The sequence below is a fragment of the Macaca fascicularis genome, chromosome 5 (genome assembly GCF_037993035.2).
Source record: "Macaca fascicularis isolate 582-1 chromosome 5, T2T-MFA8v1.1".
Taxonomy (NCBI): Eukaryota; Metazoa; Chordata; class Mammalia; order Primates; family Cercopithecidae; genus Macaca; species Macaca fascicularis.
This window is the reverse complement of record NC_088379.1, coordinates 15,680,171-15,701,980: the sequence shown is the minus strand read 5'-3', so window position 1 is coordinate 15,701,980 and position 21,810 is coordinate 15,680,171. Positions and strand designations below refer to the sequence as shown.

The window sequence follows — 21,810 nt, the reverse complement described above, 5'->3', positions numbered from 1 at the left end:
AATGGCAGACTGGAGGATTTGAACCCAGATGAATCTGCTTCTAAAACCTACACCCTTTTGCATCACCTACCTCTCTGTGTAGGTTTTGGAACCAGATTCATCTGGGTTCAAATCCCCAAGTTTCATGTATTAGCTCTGTGGATCAACACCATTTGCAAAGAGAAACTCAAAAACAGTGAGAGGCTTTGAACTTGGTATCTTAGAAGTCATTTAAGCCACTGATATTCAGAGAGGTAGACAACATAGCACTTAGGAGTTAATAGTACAGGGTTGAAGTCAGAGATACTTGACTGAACCTCTTCTCTGCCCTTCAAATAGCTGTATTGCCTTGGATACACTGTAGGAACCACATTCTTTATCACTGTTCTGGATGATTTAATGGGTTTGAGTATGAGTTTTCTCACCTGTAAAAGTGGGCCAAAAGGTGGGAGTGAGGGTTAATGATATAATAATATAAGGTGCATACTCCAGGGATAGACATAGACTAGGCATTCTGTAGATATTATTAAGTTATGAGTCAACAAATATTTGAGTATACCTAATGCCATGTTAAATGAAAAGAAAAGTAAAACCTAGCTTGCCGTATATAAGAGGTGAACAAGGCTACAAGAAAGGAAAATTTCTAATGCAAATATAAACACTGGAATGTGCAAAGATTCACGATAAGTGCTATAGAAGCAAAAGAGTCCCTTGCAGGATAGGATGGTTGGAGACAGAGGTGGGATTTGAGCTGGACCTTGGAGGACCTTAAATGGTTCAGATAGTGTGACTTAGTGTGGGTGAGTGGCTCTCAACAAGTAAAGGAGCTGTCTCCAGAATATAACTCAGCTATGTCACTGGGCATATAGTTTAGTTTATCTGATACCTTTTTAATGCAAAACTTTCACAATAAAGGAAGCAGTGAATTGAACATGCTCAGCCTCAAGCTCTTTATCCTATTATGAAGATGTAACAAGTCATTTGCAGCCACCTCCTTGGAATAGTACTGATTTAGTTCAAGCGTCAACAAACTTTCTGTGAAGGACAAGATAATGAGTATTTTTTAACGTGTAGGCTGTCCAGTTATGAGTTTTGCTGTAGCACAAAAGCAGCTATCGACAGTAAGTAAGCATGGATATTTAGTCCACAGGTCATAGTTTGCCAAATCCTAGTTAAGACGACTGGGAAAGAGGAGAGAAGGCCTTTTAAGCAAGAAAAACGACACAAGCAAAGGTCCGAGCAACACGTTCACCTAGCAACTCTGCAGAGACCTACATACAAAGAGTAGAAGGTTCAAGGCCATAGGATGTCACACAAAAAAGACGGAATTAAAATGTTGATGGTAGACAGAGCCTACATTGGGAGATAATCAAATACTGCTTTGTAGTTCACAGCCAAATCTGACAAGCACCACCTGTTCCTGAGATTCAGGCAATGAGATGCCCCAAAAGAATGGGTATGAGTGTGTAGTGAAAAGAATCGAATTTCTCCAGGAGAGCTGTCAAATGAAAAGCAAAACAAGAGCAAAACACTGCACTGTCTACATTTGTTAGGCCCTCTGTTAATATGAAAAGGCAGGAATCCTGGGACTGAGCTAAGAGCTTCCTGCCTGACCAGGACATACATATGCATTGTGCAAAGCATTTTCCATGCAGGAGACAATCATTTATTTTTCAAATGAACAAATTCATCACTTCAGAGTACACAGGACCATGCCCGATTTGTCTGCCATTAACAAATGACTCCTTGCTATAAATCTGGCCAAGCTATCTATTATCCATCCATCCATCCATCCATCCATCCATCCATCCACTCATTCATCAAGTTCCTGTTGTGATTACAAAATTTCATACCAAAGGGTCAGTCTTGGGGTCAGAATCTCAGAAAAAAAGAGATCAGAAGCATAGGGGAGCAAGCTCAGCCTAAAACATTCACTAAATCTGCAAAAAGATGTCCTTGGAACTTTGCCAGGATGAACAATGGCTTTCTTAGGGATCTTATCTGGACTTGACAGGGACCCCATGTTTATGGGTTTTATATTCAAAGAGTGATCACGGGCCTTGCTGATCCCTTCCCTTTCCACAGTGTCCTGGGATTCCTCATGGTATTCTTCACTACGGTCCTACCCCAGGAAGAGACCAAACAAAAGTGCAAGCCTGCATGCAGACTGCTGCAGATGTCTCAAACATGTTGTCTGTGGCCTCTCTCTTTAGGCAAAGGGGAAAAGTCCAGTGGGCACTTTGTAGCTGTCCTGGCTGTGCAGATTAATTTTTTCATCATCAAAGGACCATGTGTTATTATGCTCAGTTCCACAATGTGCATTTGCCTGGTGATTTTTTTTATGTGTGAATATGGAGTGGGGTAATGAGGAAAAGGCATATATCTTGTAACCTGGCTCATACTTATTACAAACAGGGGACTCTTCCTAGAGTCGATGGAAGGGGCTATAGAGGATTCAACAACCACCAGAAATTTTGTACAAAATTTGAAAGACAGGCTGCATAGCCTTCACCGGATTCTCATGAGGGTCTCAGACCTCAGGGAGAGTAGGAACGGCAGCTCCCAAAAGATTTGACTAGCGACTAAGGGAACCCACTCCCCAAACCTGCTTCCTGATTTCATTTCATAATGCCCCAGGTCTTTGCTGTTGCCAAGATGCGCTGGCTTACTGCCAAAGAAGACAGGCTCTTATCTGAGTTAGTTCTGCCACCTACAGCACACAGCCCAGCAAAGCCATCGCATGCTTGCAGCAGAGAAGAAACCTCATTTGCATACATGAATAAGGGGAGGGCTGCCTCTCCAGCCCCAGACTCTCCACTGGAAGAAAAATGACTGGGGATTCTTGATTAGCATTCAGAGATGCAGGCTCCTTTGGGGTGGGTTACAGCGATGGAAAGATATTTTTACATTAAAGGGAAAGGGATAAATTTTGAGGATTAGCACCTGAAAAAGAAATGTTGCTGAAAGCCCAGAGAGGAAAGTCACTGCAAAAAAGGAAAAGACAGTGAGCTCAAGAGTCCTCACAATAAGTGTAACCCTCCCATTTCATAGCATGCCCAATGCTAATAGTCCTTTCTAGGTCCAAACGGGTCACCCCCACCATCTACCTTGTCGTACAATGAAAAATACTTGCTTTGGAAGAATGTGATTTCCTAAGGCAGGATAGTTTTCTTAATATAATTAAAGCAATTTTAAGGATTACCTCTAAGGGCAGAGATTGTGTTAGTCTCATTTTTGTGTCCCCAGCACCAAGCAGAATGCTTGATACTTGGGAGGAAGCTCAGTAAATGTTTGTTGATGTAAAGTAATAGAAATGTAGTTTGTATTGCAACCTATGCATGCTTGCTAATATATAATCATAATATCTACAGATTATTAAATAGTCATGCATTAGACATATTAACTCAAATTCTCACAACAGTATATAAGATGGGTATTGTTTCAGGTAAAACTGAAACCCAGTGTTTTTAAATAACTTACCCGAGGATGCATACCTAGTGACAGTCAAAATCCATACCTAGACTTCTTAGCTTGTAGATCCATGTTTGTTCCACTCCATCCATGTATTTTATCTCCAGTGTAAGCTCATTTACAATGAGTGGTAAATGAACCAAATGTAAATAATTTGAAAATGTTGAAAACATTTTTAACTGTTTTAAATACTAAAAAATATACTGTAAAATGTTTCCCAGTCTTTAGGATTTCTCTGAAGTTTTTCTTACCATTCTTGCTTAATAATAGAAGCAAATATCTTCTGAACCTGTGTGGATCTAGCAGTGGTACTTCTTTGAGGGATGACCCACTCTTAAATCTACTTGCATAGATAATTGTGGAATCTTTCACTCCTTTTGGTCTGGTGAGCATTAATGGCTTGGAAAGGCAATGAAGTAGTCTGTAACTTACACTTTGATTTGTAGCAAAGCATCCTTTTTACAATTTTTATTTTAGATTCAGGAGGTACATGAGCAGGTTTGTTACACGGGCATGTTACGTGATGCTGAGGTTTGGGCTTCTATTGATACTGTCACTCAGATAGTGAACTTACTACCTGATAGGTAGTTTTTCAACGTTCCCTCCTGCTTTTGGAGTGCCCAGTGTCATTGTTCCCATCTTTGTGCCCATATGTACCCAATGTTTAGCTCTCTCTTATAAGTGAGAATATGCAGTATTTGGTTTTCTGTTTTTGTGTTAAGTCACTTAGGATAATGGACTCCAGCTGCATCCATGTTGCTACAGAGAACATGATTTTGTTCTTTTTCGTGACTGTGTAGTTTTTTTTTTTTTTTTTTTTTTTGAGACGGAGTCTCGCTCTGTCCCCAGGCTGGAGTGCAGTGGCCGCATCTCAGCTCACTGCAAGCTCCGCCTCCCGGGTCTACGCCATTCTCCTGCCTCAGCCTCCCGAGTAGCTGGGACTACAGGCGCCCGCCACCTCACCCGGCTAGTTTTTTGTATTTTTTAGTAGAGACGGGGTTTCACCGTCTTAGCCAGGCTGGTCTCGATCTCCTGACCTTGTGATCCGCCCGTCTCGGCCTCCCAAAGTGCTGGGATTACAGGCTTGAGCCACCGCGCCCGGCCGACTGTGTAGTATTCTATGGTGAATGTGTACCACATTTTCTTTATCCAGTCCACCACTGATGGGCTTGATTCCATGTCGTTGCTATTGTGAGTGGTACTGCAATGAACATGAGTGAAGGTGTCCTTTTGGTAGAAGGATTTGTTTTCATTTGAGGATATACCCTGTAGTGAGATCAGCAAGGAATTCTTAACAGAGGAATGCACACATAGAGTCTTCATGATGTTGGAATATGGAGTTAGCTGTATAGTAACCTTGCCTTTTTCACAGGTTTTTCCATATTAACACTCTAGACTTCAAAAAGGACATCAAAGTAAGCAAGACTGAAGACCCAACATTACTAACCCAGGTCTCATTACTTTACAGCCTGGTTTAGTAGGGTTGGTGTCTTGGTCCCTTTGATGTGCATATTCCTTGTGTTGTTCAGGCTTTGAAATCTTACTGTCTTCCAGAGAAATTGCAAATGTAAGAAAAGTGCAGCTGACCCTTAAATGGGGCAAGTGGTTTAAGCAAGCTTAGGTCAGTAATAGGTACAAACAACTGAAGAATCTTTCTAGGTAAAGATAATTATCATCCTTAGACTTAAGAAGGAAGGAAGAGAACTTGAGAAAATGGGAAGAAGTGAGAAGAGAATGGACTTAGAACTGGACACCACTGGGGTTTGTGCATGTCTTGCTGTCTCTATTATCTATTTGAAAGCCCTGGATATATAGGTTAGTGGACCACAAATTCTAGTTGTGTTTGTCAGAATTATGTGAGGGCATAGGGATACAAAAATGTGATTCCTTTTCTTACCTATCGTAAGGGTCACTCCTATAACAAAAGACAAATTAACAAGAGAAAAGTGTAACATATTTATTGAAGCAAAGTTTTACATGACACAGGAGACTTCAGAATGAAGACCCAAAGATACAGGAAAAATGACTCATTTTTATGTTTAGGCTACATGAGGAATGCACAATTGCGATGGACTGTGATTGGACAAAAAGAGTATGACCTAATGGTCACAGTATATTACTCTCAATGTATAGGTATAGTACTCAGGTATAGTACTCTCAATGCAGGTATAGTACTCTCTAATGGGAATAACTGAGTAGGGAAACCCAGCAAAGCCTGTCTGTTCAGATTCTTCTTTGTCTCTCCGCTCAGCACTCCTTCCTCCTGGGTATGGGACAGGATCCTTGCTGGAATGGGGGTCTTATGACCTACTTCCAAAGCGGATCACAGAATTTCTTTATGGTCAGCTCTTATACAGAAAGGCAGAGGGAAGTTAGAATAATATGTTTAGATTTTATGTCTACCTTTAGCAGGGATAGGTTCTGGTTTCTACGATCTTCCTTGGGGAAGAGGCATTCTAGTTTATATGGCTTGCTGTGGGGGAGAATAAGGGGCAGGAGACAGTAGGGCAGGAGAAAGTAGAAGACAAACTTTGCTTTATACAGAGGCCTTCATTTGGGGGTATCATTTTCTGAGCCCCAACAGGAGTATGTAGATTTGGAACCCCACCTCAAGGCCCAATGAAACAGAAGTGGCATAGCCCCAAAATCTGAACTTTTAACAGTCAGCCCATTTGATTCTGATGGAAATGTTTCTTAGACCACACTTCGAGAAACGTCGGCATAGGAAGATCCTCCAGATTTTCTAAGAATCACTCTTTAAATGCATCTACTCATTTGAGTTAAACTAGGAACACAGAGATAACAGGAGTCTCAGCCTTCGAAGCATTCATGGCCTAGTGGTAAAGGCAGACTTAGAAGCAGATGGTTTCATAGCATGAATGAGTGAGTCCATACAGCAGAAGGAGCTGGGTGCTGTGGAGAACTGGAGAGAGGCACCCAGCTCAGCCTGTGTGGGAACAGGTGCACATCTGGGAGGAAGGCTTAACAGAAGAAGTAACTATGTCTTCAAGGATGAGTGAGTATTCTCCAAGAGGAGGGGAGAGAAGAATTTCAGGTAGAGAGAGTTCAGAGGACCAAAAGCAGAGTGGCCTCTAGAGACATGTTCAAGATGAGGGATGGCATAAGAAGAGAGGCTAAAAAGGAAGGTAGGCTGATGATGCCGAAGACTGCACATCTGTCTTTCATAATAAGGTGATGCTTTTTCGCAGAAGAAGGTGCATGGCCAATATTTATATCATTGTAATTGCAATAGTGATCAATGTACAATTCCAAATTGTGGTCTCTGTCCTCATAGGTATAGTACTGTCAATGCAGTGGTATTCTGATAAGCTTCCAGTTGAGAAGGAATTCGGAAAAGTCCAAGGCAATCCTAAATGGTTTTATCTTCTTGTTTTCCTCATTAATCTTTGTCATCAGACGTCTTAGACCAAAGTAAGGCTGAAAAAAATCTAACCAAAGGAAGGAACAAGGTGGCTGTATGCAGAACCACAAAAAAAAATCCTCCCACATTGAATGTTGACATATGTTATTTACAGTATCGTCATGTATAAAATACAGATGAGTACATGAATAAAAATAAAATAGCATTCACCATCCACCTTTCTAAGAGTTAAGATCAAAAAGTGCCTGTAGTTTCCACTCTGTTCTCCAGTTTAAAAGATGAATTTCACTACCAATCTGCATAAACTAGCATTGTAACTCACAGCGTGTGCTTATACAAACAAGAACAGAAACCAGAGTAGAAATCGAAGCATGCTGAAAGAAGAGGGTTTTTTGTTTGTTTGTTCGTTTTTGTTTTGTTTTGTGTTTTCAACCAGAGAGAGTTATTTGAATTCAGAATAGAGCTACATATATCCACCCCATTGTCTGTACAGGAGTGTGTGTGTGTGTGTGTGTGTGTGTGTGTGTGTGTCTATGTGTGTATCTGTGTGAATCACATTCAGCTGTAATATCATATTATAAATGATAAGTAGATATAGTCAAGTTTTTGTAATATTTATTTTTCCTAACATTTATATAAAGAAAATCAAAACCAGGGAAATAAAAGTATCCTCAAGGCTGTCTACTTGATTCCAGCTGTTAACATTATCTATTGTAATTAGTATTATAAAGTAGTGAAATGCCAATGTCTTTGAACTTCTTGCAGTTGTGTGTAATACTGGAGCCAATGCAGGAACTGATGTCGAGACATAAAACTTACAACCTCAGTCCCCGAGACTGCCTGAAGACCTGCTTGTTTCAGAAGTGGCAGCGGATGGTGGCTCCGCCAGGTACACCCTCATTCTTCGCTCTTTCTCTTAATTCGTTTTCAGAGGTGTCTTCCAGGGATGAAGTGATGTGAAAAGGAGGAAGGTGATCATTAATGTAACAGGACAAGTAGCTTATTAGGGATATTCTGACCATGGTTATGGACATAGAGACAATGAATTTGTGACATGCGAACATCCTTAAGAATTATCTACAGTCTCCTTGCTTACCAGATTAGGACCTGCAACTCAGAGAGGTAAAATGACGTGTTCAAGGTGATCAAGAAGGTCATTGGCAAAGTTGAGATCAGAGCCAGGGGTCCCTGTCTCCCAAGCTAGTGGTTCTTCCACTGAGCCAGATTGCTGGCTTTTCACAGCCTAATGTTTTAGGTTTTTTGTTTTTTTAAGAATGGTAGAAATTATGAAAAAGAACAAAGAAAGGGAAGATAAGGAGGAAGGAAAGGAGAAAAAAGGGATAGAAAGAAGGAAGGAAGAAAGAACAAAGGAATTAAGGAAGAAAGGAGGAAAGGAATGAAGGAAAAATGAAGTTTGCTCTATTTTTAAAGATATATTGTATCAAAAGTTCTGATCATGAAGAGAATACATAAGCCATTCCATTTCCCTCACTTCCCTAGAATGCAGTTTAGATACTACAGTCTCCTGCTGGGGTTCTGAAATTACCGCTTCAAGTCATCATTAATTGTCTTCCTATCTAATACACTTTCACTCCCAGGCGTGTGTTGAGCCTCATTGATCATAAAAGCAAAACGTATCCCTTCGCTAAAAATTATTTTTATAAAGAGTAATTATTAGCACGAGGCACATAGCTTTCTGAATCACAAAATATAATGGTCACCTTCGGCTGGTAATTGGCCAGGGGTTTTACATAAAATGAATATAGCAAATTTAATCAAGTACATATTTAGAAAGCTGAGAAAATAAGTGTTATTTTATGTAGAATAGTTACATCCCCATCTTATGGGAATTTTAGACTTTTGGAATATTATTTTCCAAATATATTAAATGTGCTTAAATTGGCTTTATTTTTTCTTTTAATGCTAATAAGGCTTTACAGAAAAAAAGCAATCCACTCAGCAAATGCTTTGAGCACCTATATTTTCTAACATAGGCATACATAATTAATATATTATTCATTAATTCCTTCATTCATTCAATAATTATTTATTGAGTTTTACTAGGGTCCAGACATGGTTCTAGCCACTGGGAGTTACAACACTGAATAAAACATGCAAAAATATTGAATCCTTACCATAACTTTAAATATATTATCTCCATTTTATATAGTGCGCTCTGAGACTTAGGGTAGTAATTTGACACAGCCAGTCTCATGGCTAACAAATGAAGGAGGACTGTGTCACAAAAAGGTTTTTATGTCTCCAAAGTCCATTACTTTACTACCACAGCCACCTACTGTTAATGGGAATAGTCCAGAGTTTGCATTTTAGGTACATTTGCCCCAGTGTCATGTCAAATTACAAATTTTAAAAGTACCAAATTTATACTCTTAAGGTCAAAGAAAGAAGATGCTTATCAGCAGTGGGCCTGAGTATCTGCTGGACTTTAGAATGTCCTCCTCAACCCTTTATTCAACTCCATGACCTGGAACAGTTCTATATCCTGTTCCTCTCATCCTTCAGAACAAGCACCCAGAAATCGATGGAGGAAAATGATAGACCATTTGATGAAAATCTTTAAGCATAAAAGACAAAATATTTACGAATGACAAAAAAAATAGTAGATAAGTAGAAAAGTCAAAAGTCAGAAGTCAGGGATACTCTTTGGACTAAGTGGTCTTTGAAATGAGCCTTAGAAGAAGATCCTTCCCATTGTCCATCAGAAGTGGCATAGGTGGGTTTTTTTGTTTGTTTTTGTTTTATTTTGTCTTGCTTTGCTTTGTTTTTGAGACACGGTCTTGCTCTGTCACCCAGGCTGGACTGCAGTGGCACAATCATAGCTTATTGCAGCCTCAACTTCCAGGCTCAGGTGATTCTCACACCTCAGCCTCAAGAGTATCTGGGATCCCTGGTGCCTATTATCACACCTGGCTAATTTGTATGTATTTTGTGCAGATGGGGTTTCACCATGTTGCCCAAGTTGGTCTCGAATTCCTGGGCTCAAACAATTCACTAGCCTCATCCTCCCAAAATGCTAGGATTATAAGCATGAGCCATGGCACCCAGCCAGCATAGGTGTTTTAAGAAAATTTTACAAGGCCCTCTTATTTGGTTCCAGTGTGGCCCTGAGTTGCCTTCTCTCCATCACAGTCAGGTCTAAAATAGAGTTAGCAAAAAGGATGCTCTTACTTGCCATTTCCAACTTATTCAGTAACTGGCAGGAGAAGGCTTCTGAAACTTTCTCATTTATGAAACAAAGATTAAAATAATAGTTCCTAAATAATAGGATTTTTTAAATATAAAATAGTGCATTGGAAACATTAAGAATAGTGACAGGCATTGCATAATGTTCTATACCTTATAAGTAACAAACAAATAAATAAAGAATATTTATCTTACCACACTTTACCTTGGGTCTCTATATTTCCATTAAAATGTTGCCCCATCCTTCAAGTCCAAAATATTTTTCTCTATTTTTGAATAGGCCTTTCTTTAAGAGGTCTAGTTTCCCCTCAGTAATATACTGGCTATACCATATACTCAGACATATTTTTTTCTTGCAATTTTGGAATAGCATTCATTAGACAGCAGGGCCCAAACCATGGGTATTCCTTCTGAACTTGGGAATCCCTAAGCTCCACATCCACAGCTGATGGAACTGACTTTACTTGAGAATTCTATAAAGGTGTAATAGAGGTGGGCTGCAATATAACATTTTACCAGTAGATGCTGCTGTTGCACACTTGCTCACGAATTTGGCTATCTAAAGTTCCTACTTCACTCTTACCTTGGAGGTACCCTAGGGATCCCAGGAGTCCTCTCTTTGTTTTAAAGAGAAGATACACCAGAGGAAAAAAGTTCCCCAAATTTTCTAATGGCAAAATATTTTAAATCCAATTAAGAAAGTGGTACTTGTAGTTATACCCCTAAAAAATATTTTTACAAAATTAAATATATATCATTAGAACAATTAAATAAAAATTATTTGATCTACATACAAAGAAAAGAGTGACACATATTTTGTGCTAAAAATACATCTACAGTTTCCTCCTTTTATTCTTTCTAAAGCTATAAGAAATGGAAAATGGTTTAAATATTCTACTCTTAAGTTTACAAAGACAGCTTCCTTAGGGGAACCATACTGACGATTGCCTTGTTGCTTTTGCCCTAGAACTGATCCCTCTTCCCTTTTCCATATTGCAGCAGAACCCACAAGGCAACCAACAACCAAACGGAGAAAAAGGAAAAATTCCACCAGCAGCACTTCCAACAGTAGCGCTGGGAACAATGCAAACAGCACTGGCAGCAAGAAGAAGACCACAGCCGCAAACCTGAGTCTGTCCAGTCAGGTACCTGTAAGTCTCGCTTTCCTCTTAGGCCCGAAATCCTAACCGCCTGCTTCCTACTTAGAGGGCCCAAATTAAAGTTTCTTTTCACTGAAAAAAAAAAATCCTGGGCAGATTGGAGGTGGGGGAGGGAGGAAAGACAGGGACAGAGGTTGGGATGGGAGGGAGGAACTCTGCCATGGAAACCTTCCCCTGCAAACTGGGAATTAGAAAGGAATATTAAGAGTCGTGCTGCAATGGGACCTGAATTAAAAAGCCATCAGAGTCACAGACAGGAGATATGTCACTTAAGGTTTAATTAAAATATCACTTAGCAGCATGCCTGGTGGCATATTAGGGCCTCTCAGCACCATCATTGGAGACCCTGTGCTCCACTGGAAACTAGCTCCCAGCGGCTCAGTCCCATATTGTAATTCGACTGGGCCTTCCCCAACATGGGCGTCCTCTCTTATTTTAAGAGAGGTAATTTAAGACTCAGGTAATTAACCGGCAGCCACTAAAAATGCAGCTCAGTGAAGCTCTCTCTTAGCCCTTTTCATTAGTTAAGGGGGAAGATCAGCCTCTGGTTTGGTCTCAACTCTCTCGAACCCTTGGCCCCTTTCTTTCATTTCTTGATCTTGACAAAGGCCATTAGGAAGGGGACTTCTTTGAATTACAAAGCTGACAGCTGAGGGTAGTCCCATATAGTGAAAACTGCACAGGAACTCTCTTCATCTCTTATTCATTCTTCGTGAATTCTGTCCCTTCTGCCTAAATCCCTCCCATCTCCTAACTCCCCAGCCCCTTATTAGACTATCTCCTTTAAGTCCTTAGCTCCTTTAAACTGCTTCTGTTCCTTCTCTGCTGTCCCTGTCATACCACCCTGTCACCAGGTGTTTGGCCATCATTCAAATCCTGAGATTTTCTCAGTGCTTCGTGGATACCTTTTAGATACTCTGTTTTCCAAAGATGCCCTATTTCTTGTTACATCCCTCAACTAGTACAATTTTACCTTTTCCGTCTTTCCCACGTTTTTCCCCCTCACCCTTCTTGCTCTCATCCTTACCCTTATTGTTCTGATCCTGTTCCATCGCTTCCATGTGGGAGTGGACCTTTGCACAGGGATTCCTCACTTACTTCCAAGTGTGTATTTCAAATCTGCCCCCACCCACTTGTACCTACTTTCCATTGGTCAGTTCTCTTTGGCCAAAACCAACCCCATCAGTACCCTGAGGATTCCTTGGGCTATTGTTTCTCTTCTCCTGTCTCCCACAGACAGGGGGTATACTTTTCATTCCCATTGCATTAGAAAGAAGGGGGCATGGGGAGAATGACCAGCCTAAAATGGAAGGTACCATGTTACATTTTACAAAGTTACAAATTGCAGTCTTCAAATAATGAAAACAGTCTCCAGGTGGTCCTCCACTTTGTGAGCTAGGCTTTACACCTATTACCTCTGAAGCTCAGGGGGAAAAGCTAAAAGAGGAAAACCCGAGTCTCTTTATTAAAAAAGTATCAAGTTATACCCACTCCTGGTGAAATTTTGAATAGAGAAAATGGCCTGATTTAGATAAATCAGCTGAAAAAGTATACACAGGAGCCCATTTATCTATCCAATCCTGGAGTTAAAGGCAGTAACATTCGTTAGTTTCCTCTAGCAAATAGGAAAAAAGTGCATCTCAGAGGATTCTGGAATGGTGACATAGCTACTTAAAGGCACTGTAGCTGCAAGAATCCCAATCAGTTTAACAGATGTTTTCTGAGCTCCTACTATGTGCCCACACTGTGCCAGGTAGCAGCAATACCAAGGTGAAAAACAACAACAACAAAGCCCTGTCATCAAAGAGCTCACCGTCTAATCTAGGGATGGCAAGGACATTTTCTCTCTCCTGCCAGCCCTCAGAGTATGGTATTGAGGAGGATTCTAAGGTGTAGTCTGGGTTTGGTGGGCCATCCATTAGTGATATCTGACATGGTTGTAGAAGTTGAGAGTAGCAGCTTACGTGTCATATATTTTGGCACATATGGACTAGTCAGAATCATTTCAATTTCATTTGAAAAAGGATATAGCTTCTGTACTCTGTTATGCTCCTGTCTTCCAAATCAACAACTGTATTTTACTGGAGGTTGCCTGTATCCAGAGGGTTTTTAACATGTTGAGACCCTTTGGATTTTGTGTGATTAAAAGCAAGGCACCGTTAGGAAGTGAGAGTTGAATTTCAACACTATCTCCACACCATGCAGTTAAAGATGTTTTAATAAAGTAAAATTGTCAGATGTCACAGAGAGACAGAAAGGACAACTAGATTAGGAAAACGTACAAATTCATATGTGTCCTGGAGTTGAATAGACATTAAATGATAAGCGTTGGATGACTTGTGGTGACCACATCTTTTAACCCTGTCTACTGAGTTATCAACACTATTCTACTGGTTAACTAGAGATGCTACCTGCAGGCATCCACTGTCTGGTCCAAAGGCATGTGCCACTATGACCACAGATGTGGTCTGTGTAGCTGCTGCGGCAGCGATGTGTGTGTCTGGCGAGGGCTAGGGTTTAATCCTTGGATTCTGCTTCTCACTCCATGAGCAGGGGCTAGGAGCGATCCCGAACTGCAGCCTCAACCCTGGGAGGGATGGAGACCTGTGTCATTCAACAGCAGTGACCCCTTCTGGCCAATTTAAGGAGAAGCATTGAGGGGCCCTGAAAGGAGTCACTTCCAGTCCTCCTCAGAGGTTGGTGGTCTTTGCACGGGGGATTAGTGAGAAGATGTGAAGTGGGTGAGAGCTGGTGGCGCCTCTGGGCTTCCAGCGAGGAGCAGAAGTTGGCCTTGTGGGGATCTGAGGGCGTATGGACCTCTCTCAGATGGCTTGCTGTTGCCTCTCGTGGACACACAGGATAGAGATGGGAAGGAAATGTACTCTCACTGCCAATGTTGGGGGGATTTTTAACAAAATGGGGAGAAATGTTGCTAACAACCCCTAAGTAGAGGCAGCCTAGAATGCACATCATGCTTTATTTATTTTGTGTGAGAATGACAAATCCAGACTACCAGAGCAGATAATCACTATCCTAGTCTAGAGGCTTAGAAGAACCAATAGAAATGTGCACATAAATTTATAAGTGGCCTTAACTGTCTATGTGCATATGAAGCCCTTAACTTGCCATTTGTCAATTATGTACACACACGCACATACACACACATACACACACACACACTCTCACACACACACACACACACACACAACTACATATCTAGCTAGGGATTTTTTATATAATTAGTAAACCATGTGTGACATCCCTTTGAAATTTAGTACATTTAAAAACACCTATGCCTAGACGTCTTTTCCAGTTGCTCCTAGAACAAAGATTCAACAAACAGATTACAAGCCTGTCGGCTCCATTGGAAATGATTCAAACCATTATGTTCATAGTACTTTCCTTGAATGACTGTTGTTTTCTAATTCAATGAATGCATTTGGAGTGTTGGGAGCTTTTCTTTTAATATCATGCTTAAGTTGGCTGCTTTTTATTTTCCTCCTCCTCTTTCAAATTATGCTTCCTCATACTCTCCCATCCTCTCTCGATGACTTTGGAGTCACAATACTAATGCAGACCCATGTGGTTGGTTCTAACATCCTTCTCCTGCCCTGCAATGCCTTATGCATGTGTTTTCCAAGCCCTTCAAGTGTGCTGGACACAAGTCATGAAATGAGATTAACCCTCGTGTCATGCTCTGTACAACCTAGCCCTATTTTTCCATCTCCCTTTGTTCTTGATCGTTAAGTGTCATCTCCTAATTGCCTATAACTCAGTGGCACTCTTTTATCCTGAACACCCCCCAGCAGGTAACATTGCAGCTGCCCAGCTAACCAAATACCATTCACGTCTCTGCGGTGGCCATATTCCATCTAAAATCCTGTCATCCTTTCTGCCAGTCAGGACAGTATCTACTTTGTATCTCACCTTAACAGTCTTCATGAGTCTCCTTCCATGTCACTGTCATTTCTGGTTCTTCATTGCGTAATAAATAAATAAATCTTGGAAGCACAGAGCTGAATATCCCCTGGCATTTTTATTGCTGGGTTTACCAAGCTCACATTTTAGTCACTTACTCCATTTGGGACATTTCTTTTTAAAATCATTTTTATCTATTCACAAGAATGATTAGTCAGAAAACATAGTTTGGAAACCTATTAATTATCTCCTCTAACTCAAGAATGGTGGGGAGCAGAAATAGATAAAAAAAGGTTTTCCATTGTAAAAGACTAGGGGATAACTAAGGGATTTGTTCAATGGGCACTTTGAAAATTCTAGAAGGGATTTAGAGATCCCACTGGCCCTTCTCCCGACGGTAGGCAGTATTCCATTCTACTGCCCCAGGAAAACCTTCTCTGGGCAAAGCTCTAGTAAAAAGAATTTTTGCACAGTTGTCGAAACATTTTATTGAATTAGCCTTTCTACTGGAAACCCCACCCTCTCATCTCCGAAAGCATCTGGCTAGCCCTACTTTCTCTGGCCTCAGTGGAGGCTGATCACAGTTGGTCACTTTCCTGAAGTTACTGCACTTTTGAGTGGAGTATTGCTCAGAGCCTGCCCAGAAGAATCCACCTGACAGATGTCCTGTCCCATGCCAAGGTCATTCATCAACCCCATATAGTCCCCTTTGAGCAAAGAAGCTGGAGCTCTGCCCCATGTGTGCATTCTTCTTCCCCATCCCTGGGCCTCTCCAGCTGTGGCCTCCCCATGCTCCCAGCTACAGTAGGTGGCTTACTTATTTGCATGGAAGGACAATTTGTACTTAAAAGAGTGATTAGATGGATTCTTCTTACACGCTTCCATCTCTGATGACTACCAGCTTCATCAATGTAATTATAATTAGCGTTCTTCATCTTCCTTTTATGGCACCAGCTGGACAGACTGGTTCTCTTTACTGCCCAGATGGGTGGCAGGGTTGCCTGTGTGGTGATAGGTGACAGGCACCATGAAATAACAGATGGTAAATTCAGGGCTTGTTGGCAATCAGCAGGTTTTTGCTAATGACTTAATTAGCTATGCAAATTGTCAAATCAGTGTGAACATTGTTTTTATCGAAAACTTTACCTAAATTAATTACCATAATTAAGTAGCAGAATGTCAAGGATATTGGCTGCATAAAAGGGCCTGGCTGAGTAGAGAAAAGAGAGATTCTGTCTTCAATTAAAATGTATATCATCCCTGGGACAGAGAAAATACCGTTTGGAATGAGTTATGTGAATATTGCAGAATTGCACCTTATGTGTGTCTCTGGTCACTGCTAGTTTCCAAAGCCACTCACAGGCCCTAAATAAAAGTGGAAGATTTTTTGAGGTATTGAGAAGCACCCAGCAGAAGGTTCCACAGTCCTCTCAAAAGTCCCCAATGTCGGCAAGTTGAAAGCATGGATTTTTTTAATTTTGAAAAATACATTTTTTTATTTCTGCAGATTGCTAGCATTGCTCGTTCTCCAGTGTCAGGCTGCGCACTAAGGACATAAACTCGCGTGGTTGTTACACATCAGGAGGCGATGTTTATTTCCTGTAGAAATCAAATATGCGTCTCGGCCCCCGACATTGAGACTTGACCCCGTTGTACAGTACACGAGTGTGTCTGTCCTAGATTCCCCGACTCCTCCCACTGTTATTTTAAGCTGAGCTTCTCTCTCCCAAGGTTTCCCTGTAATAATGTCAGCTGCTGTTCACAGGATGTGATGGTGGTAGGAGAGCCAACTCTGATGGGAGGTGAGTTTGGGGACGAGGACGAAAGGCTAATCACTAGATTAGAAAACACGCAATATGATGCGGCCAACGGCATGGACGACGAGGAGGACTTCAACAATTCACCCGCGCTGGGGAACAACAGCCCGTGGAACAGTAAACCTCCCGCCACTCAAGAGACCAAATCAGAAAACCCCCCACCCCAGGCTTCCCAATAAGATTATCCGCACCAGAATCCACTGTCAATAGGCCCGTGGGTGATCATTACGATTGCAGATCTTTACTTACAGGAGAGGAAACAGAAGAGATAAAAACTTTTCCATGCAAATATCTATTTCTAAACCACAATGATCTGATTTTCTTTCTTCTTTCTTTTTTTCTAATTGAGAGGATTATTCCAAATAAGCTTCCATGACCCTTCCTTGGAGGCCTTCACAGGTAATACAGATACTGGCACTGATTGTAATTAAAACGAGAGAAAACTCTAGCGCATCTTCTGGCACGGTTTTAACAACGTGTTTGTGTTGAATTTCCTTTTTATGCATCAAACGAAGGCCATATTGTCCATAAATGCTCAGTGCTCAGGATCTCATTAATATGCCGAACCTAACTACAGATGACTTTTTAATATTGTAAAATATTTTCTGCTTTTTGACTTGCATCTGAGAGTTTCTTGTTTCAGTAAAAAAAGAAAAGACAAAAAAATCAGCTTTGGAAAGTAATTTAAACGTACCTTTATTTTTTTTTCTTTATGTTTTCTTTCATTGGGCAACAGCTAAGAGGGCCCAGCAAGGTAATTTATGGTCGAGCTGATGTCAATTGGTTCTTAAGTCTTGAGTCGACTCAATTTAGCCCAAGTGCTGAAACAAGAAATGTCATTTTTTTCATCGAAGACACCAGGGCAGATTTTTAAGTAAAGAAAGACAATTGGACCCTTAAGAATTTATGCATTTGTAAAGTTGCTGTTGATCCAAATATTTTCAAGCCATGTAATCCATTGGTTTTGTGGGAAGTTTAATAAACCTGAAACTTTTGTGTGTTTTTAAATTGTACCTGAGTTGACCATCCTTTCTTTTTATAGTATATTTCTTGTATGATATTTTGTAAAGCTCTCACCTGGTTCTTTTATGGGGACTTTTCGTTTTTGGGCAACTCCAGTGTATTTATGTGAAACTTTATAAGAGAACTAATTTTTCCATTTGCATATTAATATGTTCCCCCACACATGTAAAGACACAGTGGCTCCGTGTGTTAAAAACAGCTGTATTTTATGTATGCTTTACTGATAAGTGTGCCAATAATAAACTGTGTTAATGACCAAAGCAAGTGAATCTGGCTATTTGTGTGAGTACGTGTGTAGCAATCTGCTCACAATTATGAGAAGTATTGAGCTTAGATTCATGGTCCAGACTCCAAATGAAGTGGAACCATAAAACCTGTGTGAAGTAAGTTCACTGTGCGCTGGCTACCAATTCGTCTGAGTCCAGTGAGCCAGAAGACACTCATGTGCAACAAATTACACGGAGCAGGTTTATTACTTACAGACAGGCAGCAAGAAACAACAGAAGCCTAGGAATCATGGGACATAGTCCCCAAGGCTCAGAAAAGCTGCCCAGGGCAGACGGAGTCTCAGCTGTGGTGCAAGGCCCCATTTGCACCACAGCTGAGGGACCCTGGAAAGCAGCCGGACCTGGGTTTTATACCCTGAGGTCATGTGACACGCTGGACTAAAGCACTGAAGGGCATCCTGTTTCTATGAGGGGATGGGTTGGGACCAGAGCTCAGGCTATTTCAGCCAGTCACCCCTTATCTCAGGATGTTTCATTCCCAGCTCATGCTACAGTTATTCTTGAGAACAAAGAGCAAGAAAAAGGAGAGAATTGGGTCAGTTTGAGGCCACAGAAGAACTGTCCTACAACCTGTGCCATCTTTTATAAAGCATTGTTTCTTTCCTTGCTTACTGCAGCTACTTGAGCAAACACAGAAATGCCTTCTCTATGCTGAGCCCTGTGCTAGCCAAGGATACAACATGAAAAGATAGACTGAATGGTGTTCTTGGAGGTTGTAGTCAAGTAGAAAGGCAGTAGCTTCCAGTCACTGAGTGCTTGCTCTGCACTCTACTTAAGGCTCATTATTTCAATTAATCCTCGTGATAACTCCATAGCATGAGCATGATTATTACCATTTTGAAAATCAATGTCTCACTTGCCTATTTTTCTAGACAGAGTAAGGAAAATTCACTGGAGTATCTTTTATGTTTAAAGAACATTATTCATATTTTTCACTTTGTGCTAATGATAAAGATGAGAGAGGAAATCTGGTATTATTTATTGAGTGTTTATTAAGTGCCAGGCAATTTCAATTTATCATCTCCGTGAATTCTGGGAAGGGGATTTGAAAGGGGGAAGCTAAAGAAAGGTTAAGCGTCTTAGGTTGAGATCTCTAGAAGCAGAGCCTAAAGCTGGGATTCAGGGACATGAGGTTTATTAAGGGAATGCTCTACAGGAAAATATATATATATATACATGAGAGTGGGAGAAGCAGGATAGGGAAGGAGAAAGAACTAAGGAAAGCTATGGGCCTCCACAGTCAGCTTCCTGGGCCTGATCCACAAGGTGAGGGCTTTGTAGACCTCACTGAAGAGTTATCCCTGCTTGTGCTACAGTCCAGCCTTTCCGCACCTGTATCAATATCAACACTTCATTGATTGGGAACCATCCCCAGGTGTATGAGGGATTTGTGACCTTCAGAGCAAGATGGCTTCATTAACCAAGGGGCATTCTACAGAGAAGAAACCAACTAGATGCAACAGTGACACTATCTTGGGACGGGTGTTCTGGCTTCATAAAGGACATCTATGTAGGCACAAATTTGCTTACTCCATTAAGTAAGTTGTCCCTGGTCTCCTATATCAGGAATGTCACAGTTGGGATTTTAATCTGGATCTTTCTTTACTACAAAGCCTGGTTTTGTTTTGTTTTTTTCCTAGAATATTACATTGCCTTCCTAGAACATTCTCACTTTTTAAAATATATGTGCTGTAATAGCAACAGAACTAATGAAAACATAGGGAAACAGATACTTTATTGCTTTCCCACTTGTGTGCTTTTAAGATAACTTTCAGTGCATCCCTCACCCTCACCTCACCATTTTAGGTTTTCTTTTATCAATTCATTAAAGTCATTTACATATACAATATCAGTCTGTTTTCTGTTATATCAGAATACCACAGAATGAGTTATTTGTAAATAAAATAAGTTTATTTAGCTCACAGTTCTGGAGGCTGGGAAGTCCAATTGCATGGTACAAGCATTTGGTGAGGGGCTTCTTCCTGCATTGTGACATGGTGGAGGGCATCACATGGCAAGAGGGCAAAAGCTTGCCAGCTCAGATCACTTTTTCTCTTCTTATAAAGCCACCAGTTTCAACATAGGGACTCCACCCTGATGACCTTATTTAACACTAATTACCTCCCAATGTCCCCACCTCAAGATACCATCAACACATAAACTTGGGAGTTCAGTTTTCAATACATGAAATTTGGGGGACACATTCAAACTGTTGCACAATCATTACAGATGATGCATAGAACAATTTATCTAACACCTATTCCAGTTATTTGTTGTTGCATAGTATAACAATCCAAAACTTATTAACTCAAGAGAACACTTGATTATTATCAGTTACCCTTCTGAGAGTTCACTGCTCTTTGCCAGGTGATTTACACCTTACAGTGTCAGATGCCAGCTGGGGGAGAGGTCATCAGAGCCTTGACTAGGCTGGACATTGTAGATGGTACCCTCACTATGCTAGCTATTGGGTAGGAGCTTAACCAGTGCTGTTGACTGTTGAAGTGCATTTTGATAGCCTCTCTATAAGGTTATCATAGTATAATGTTTGAGTTCTAAGAAGGGGTGTTGCAAGAGACAGCATCCCAAAACATAGGGAATAGAAATTGCCAGCACCTAGAACTGGCACTAAAGCACCTCTTCTGCATGCTATCCACCAAAGCAGCCACAAGTCAGCCCAGATTCAAGGCACTGATGGACAGACTACACTTGTGATGGGTAAATGGCATGTGCATACCAGGAGGGAAGAAACTGATAGCCATCACTTTTGGGAAAAAACCATCTACAACAGCCAAGGCAATTTACAACCTGGCCTCAGCTTAACTTACAGTTTTATTTTTACTCCCTTCCCACTTAGACCTGATTAACTCTCTACCCTAGATTCCTATTTTCTGAATACACCAAATGTTTATGCCTCGTGTGTATTTAAATATTTATCCTCTTAGAATGCCATTCTCCACCTTCTTATGTAACCAAAGCTACTCATCTTTAAAAACTCTGCTTGATTCTCATGTCCTCTGAGACATTTTTCCCACCTCTGGTTAGGCTTGATTGCCCCCTCTGGGTTCCAAAAACACCTGATTCTTGCTTCATTCCAGCATTTCCTTTCAAATTTCTGTTGTTGTCAAATACCCCTCACTGTCCCATTAGACTTCTTTGACTCTGAGAGGTTTAATCATTGTAATCTGTATTCTTAATATCTAACCTCTATCATACATGTTGGTGGGATAGAATTAATGAAAAAATCCCAAGCAAGAAATCATGAAACCACTTTTTACCATTGTATTAGTCCATTCTCAGACTGCTACAAAGACATACTTGAGACTGGGGAATTTATGAAGGACGTAGGTCTAATTGATTCACAGTTCCTCATGGCTGTGGAGGTCTCAGGAAATTTACAATCATGGCGGAAGGTGAGAGAGAAACAAAGGCATGTCTTATATGGTGGCAGACAAGAGAGAGTGAGTGAGCAAAGGGGGAAGAGCTCCTTATAAAACCATCGTATCTTGTGAGAGCTCACTCACTATCACAAGAACAGCATGGAGGAAGCCACTGCCATAATCCAATCA

At 40.9% G+C, this 21,810-nt stretch overlaps 1 protein-coding gene across 16 annotated transcripts in view; it reads left to right on the top strand.

Moving 5' to 3' along the window:
• The window catches only part of LDB2 (LIM domain binding 2), a 395,768-nt gene extending 377,554 nt beyond the window's left edge, over window positions 1-18,214 (top strand). Inside the window, exons 6-9 of one of the 16 annotated variants that reach the window (XM_074039453.1) lie at window positions 7,598-7,721; window positions 11,039-11,181; window positions 13,750-13,892; window positions 16,880-18,214. In XM_074039453.1, coding sequence (XP_073895554.1) covers window positions 7,598-7,721; window positions 11,039-11,181; window positions 13,750-13,854 — 372 coding nt within the window. In that variant the 3' untranslated portion in view covers window positions 13,855-13,892; window positions 16,880-18,214. Of the gene's footprint in view, window positions 1-7,597; window positions 7,722-11,035; window positions 11,188-13,749; window positions 13,893-16,621 lie in introns of all 16 variants that reach the window. The other 15 variants (XM_074039454.1, XM_065544814.2, XM_074039451.1 and 12 more) reach the window with 15 other exon arrangements.
• The last annotated feature ends 3,596 nt before the right edge of the window (window positions 18,215-21,810 follow it).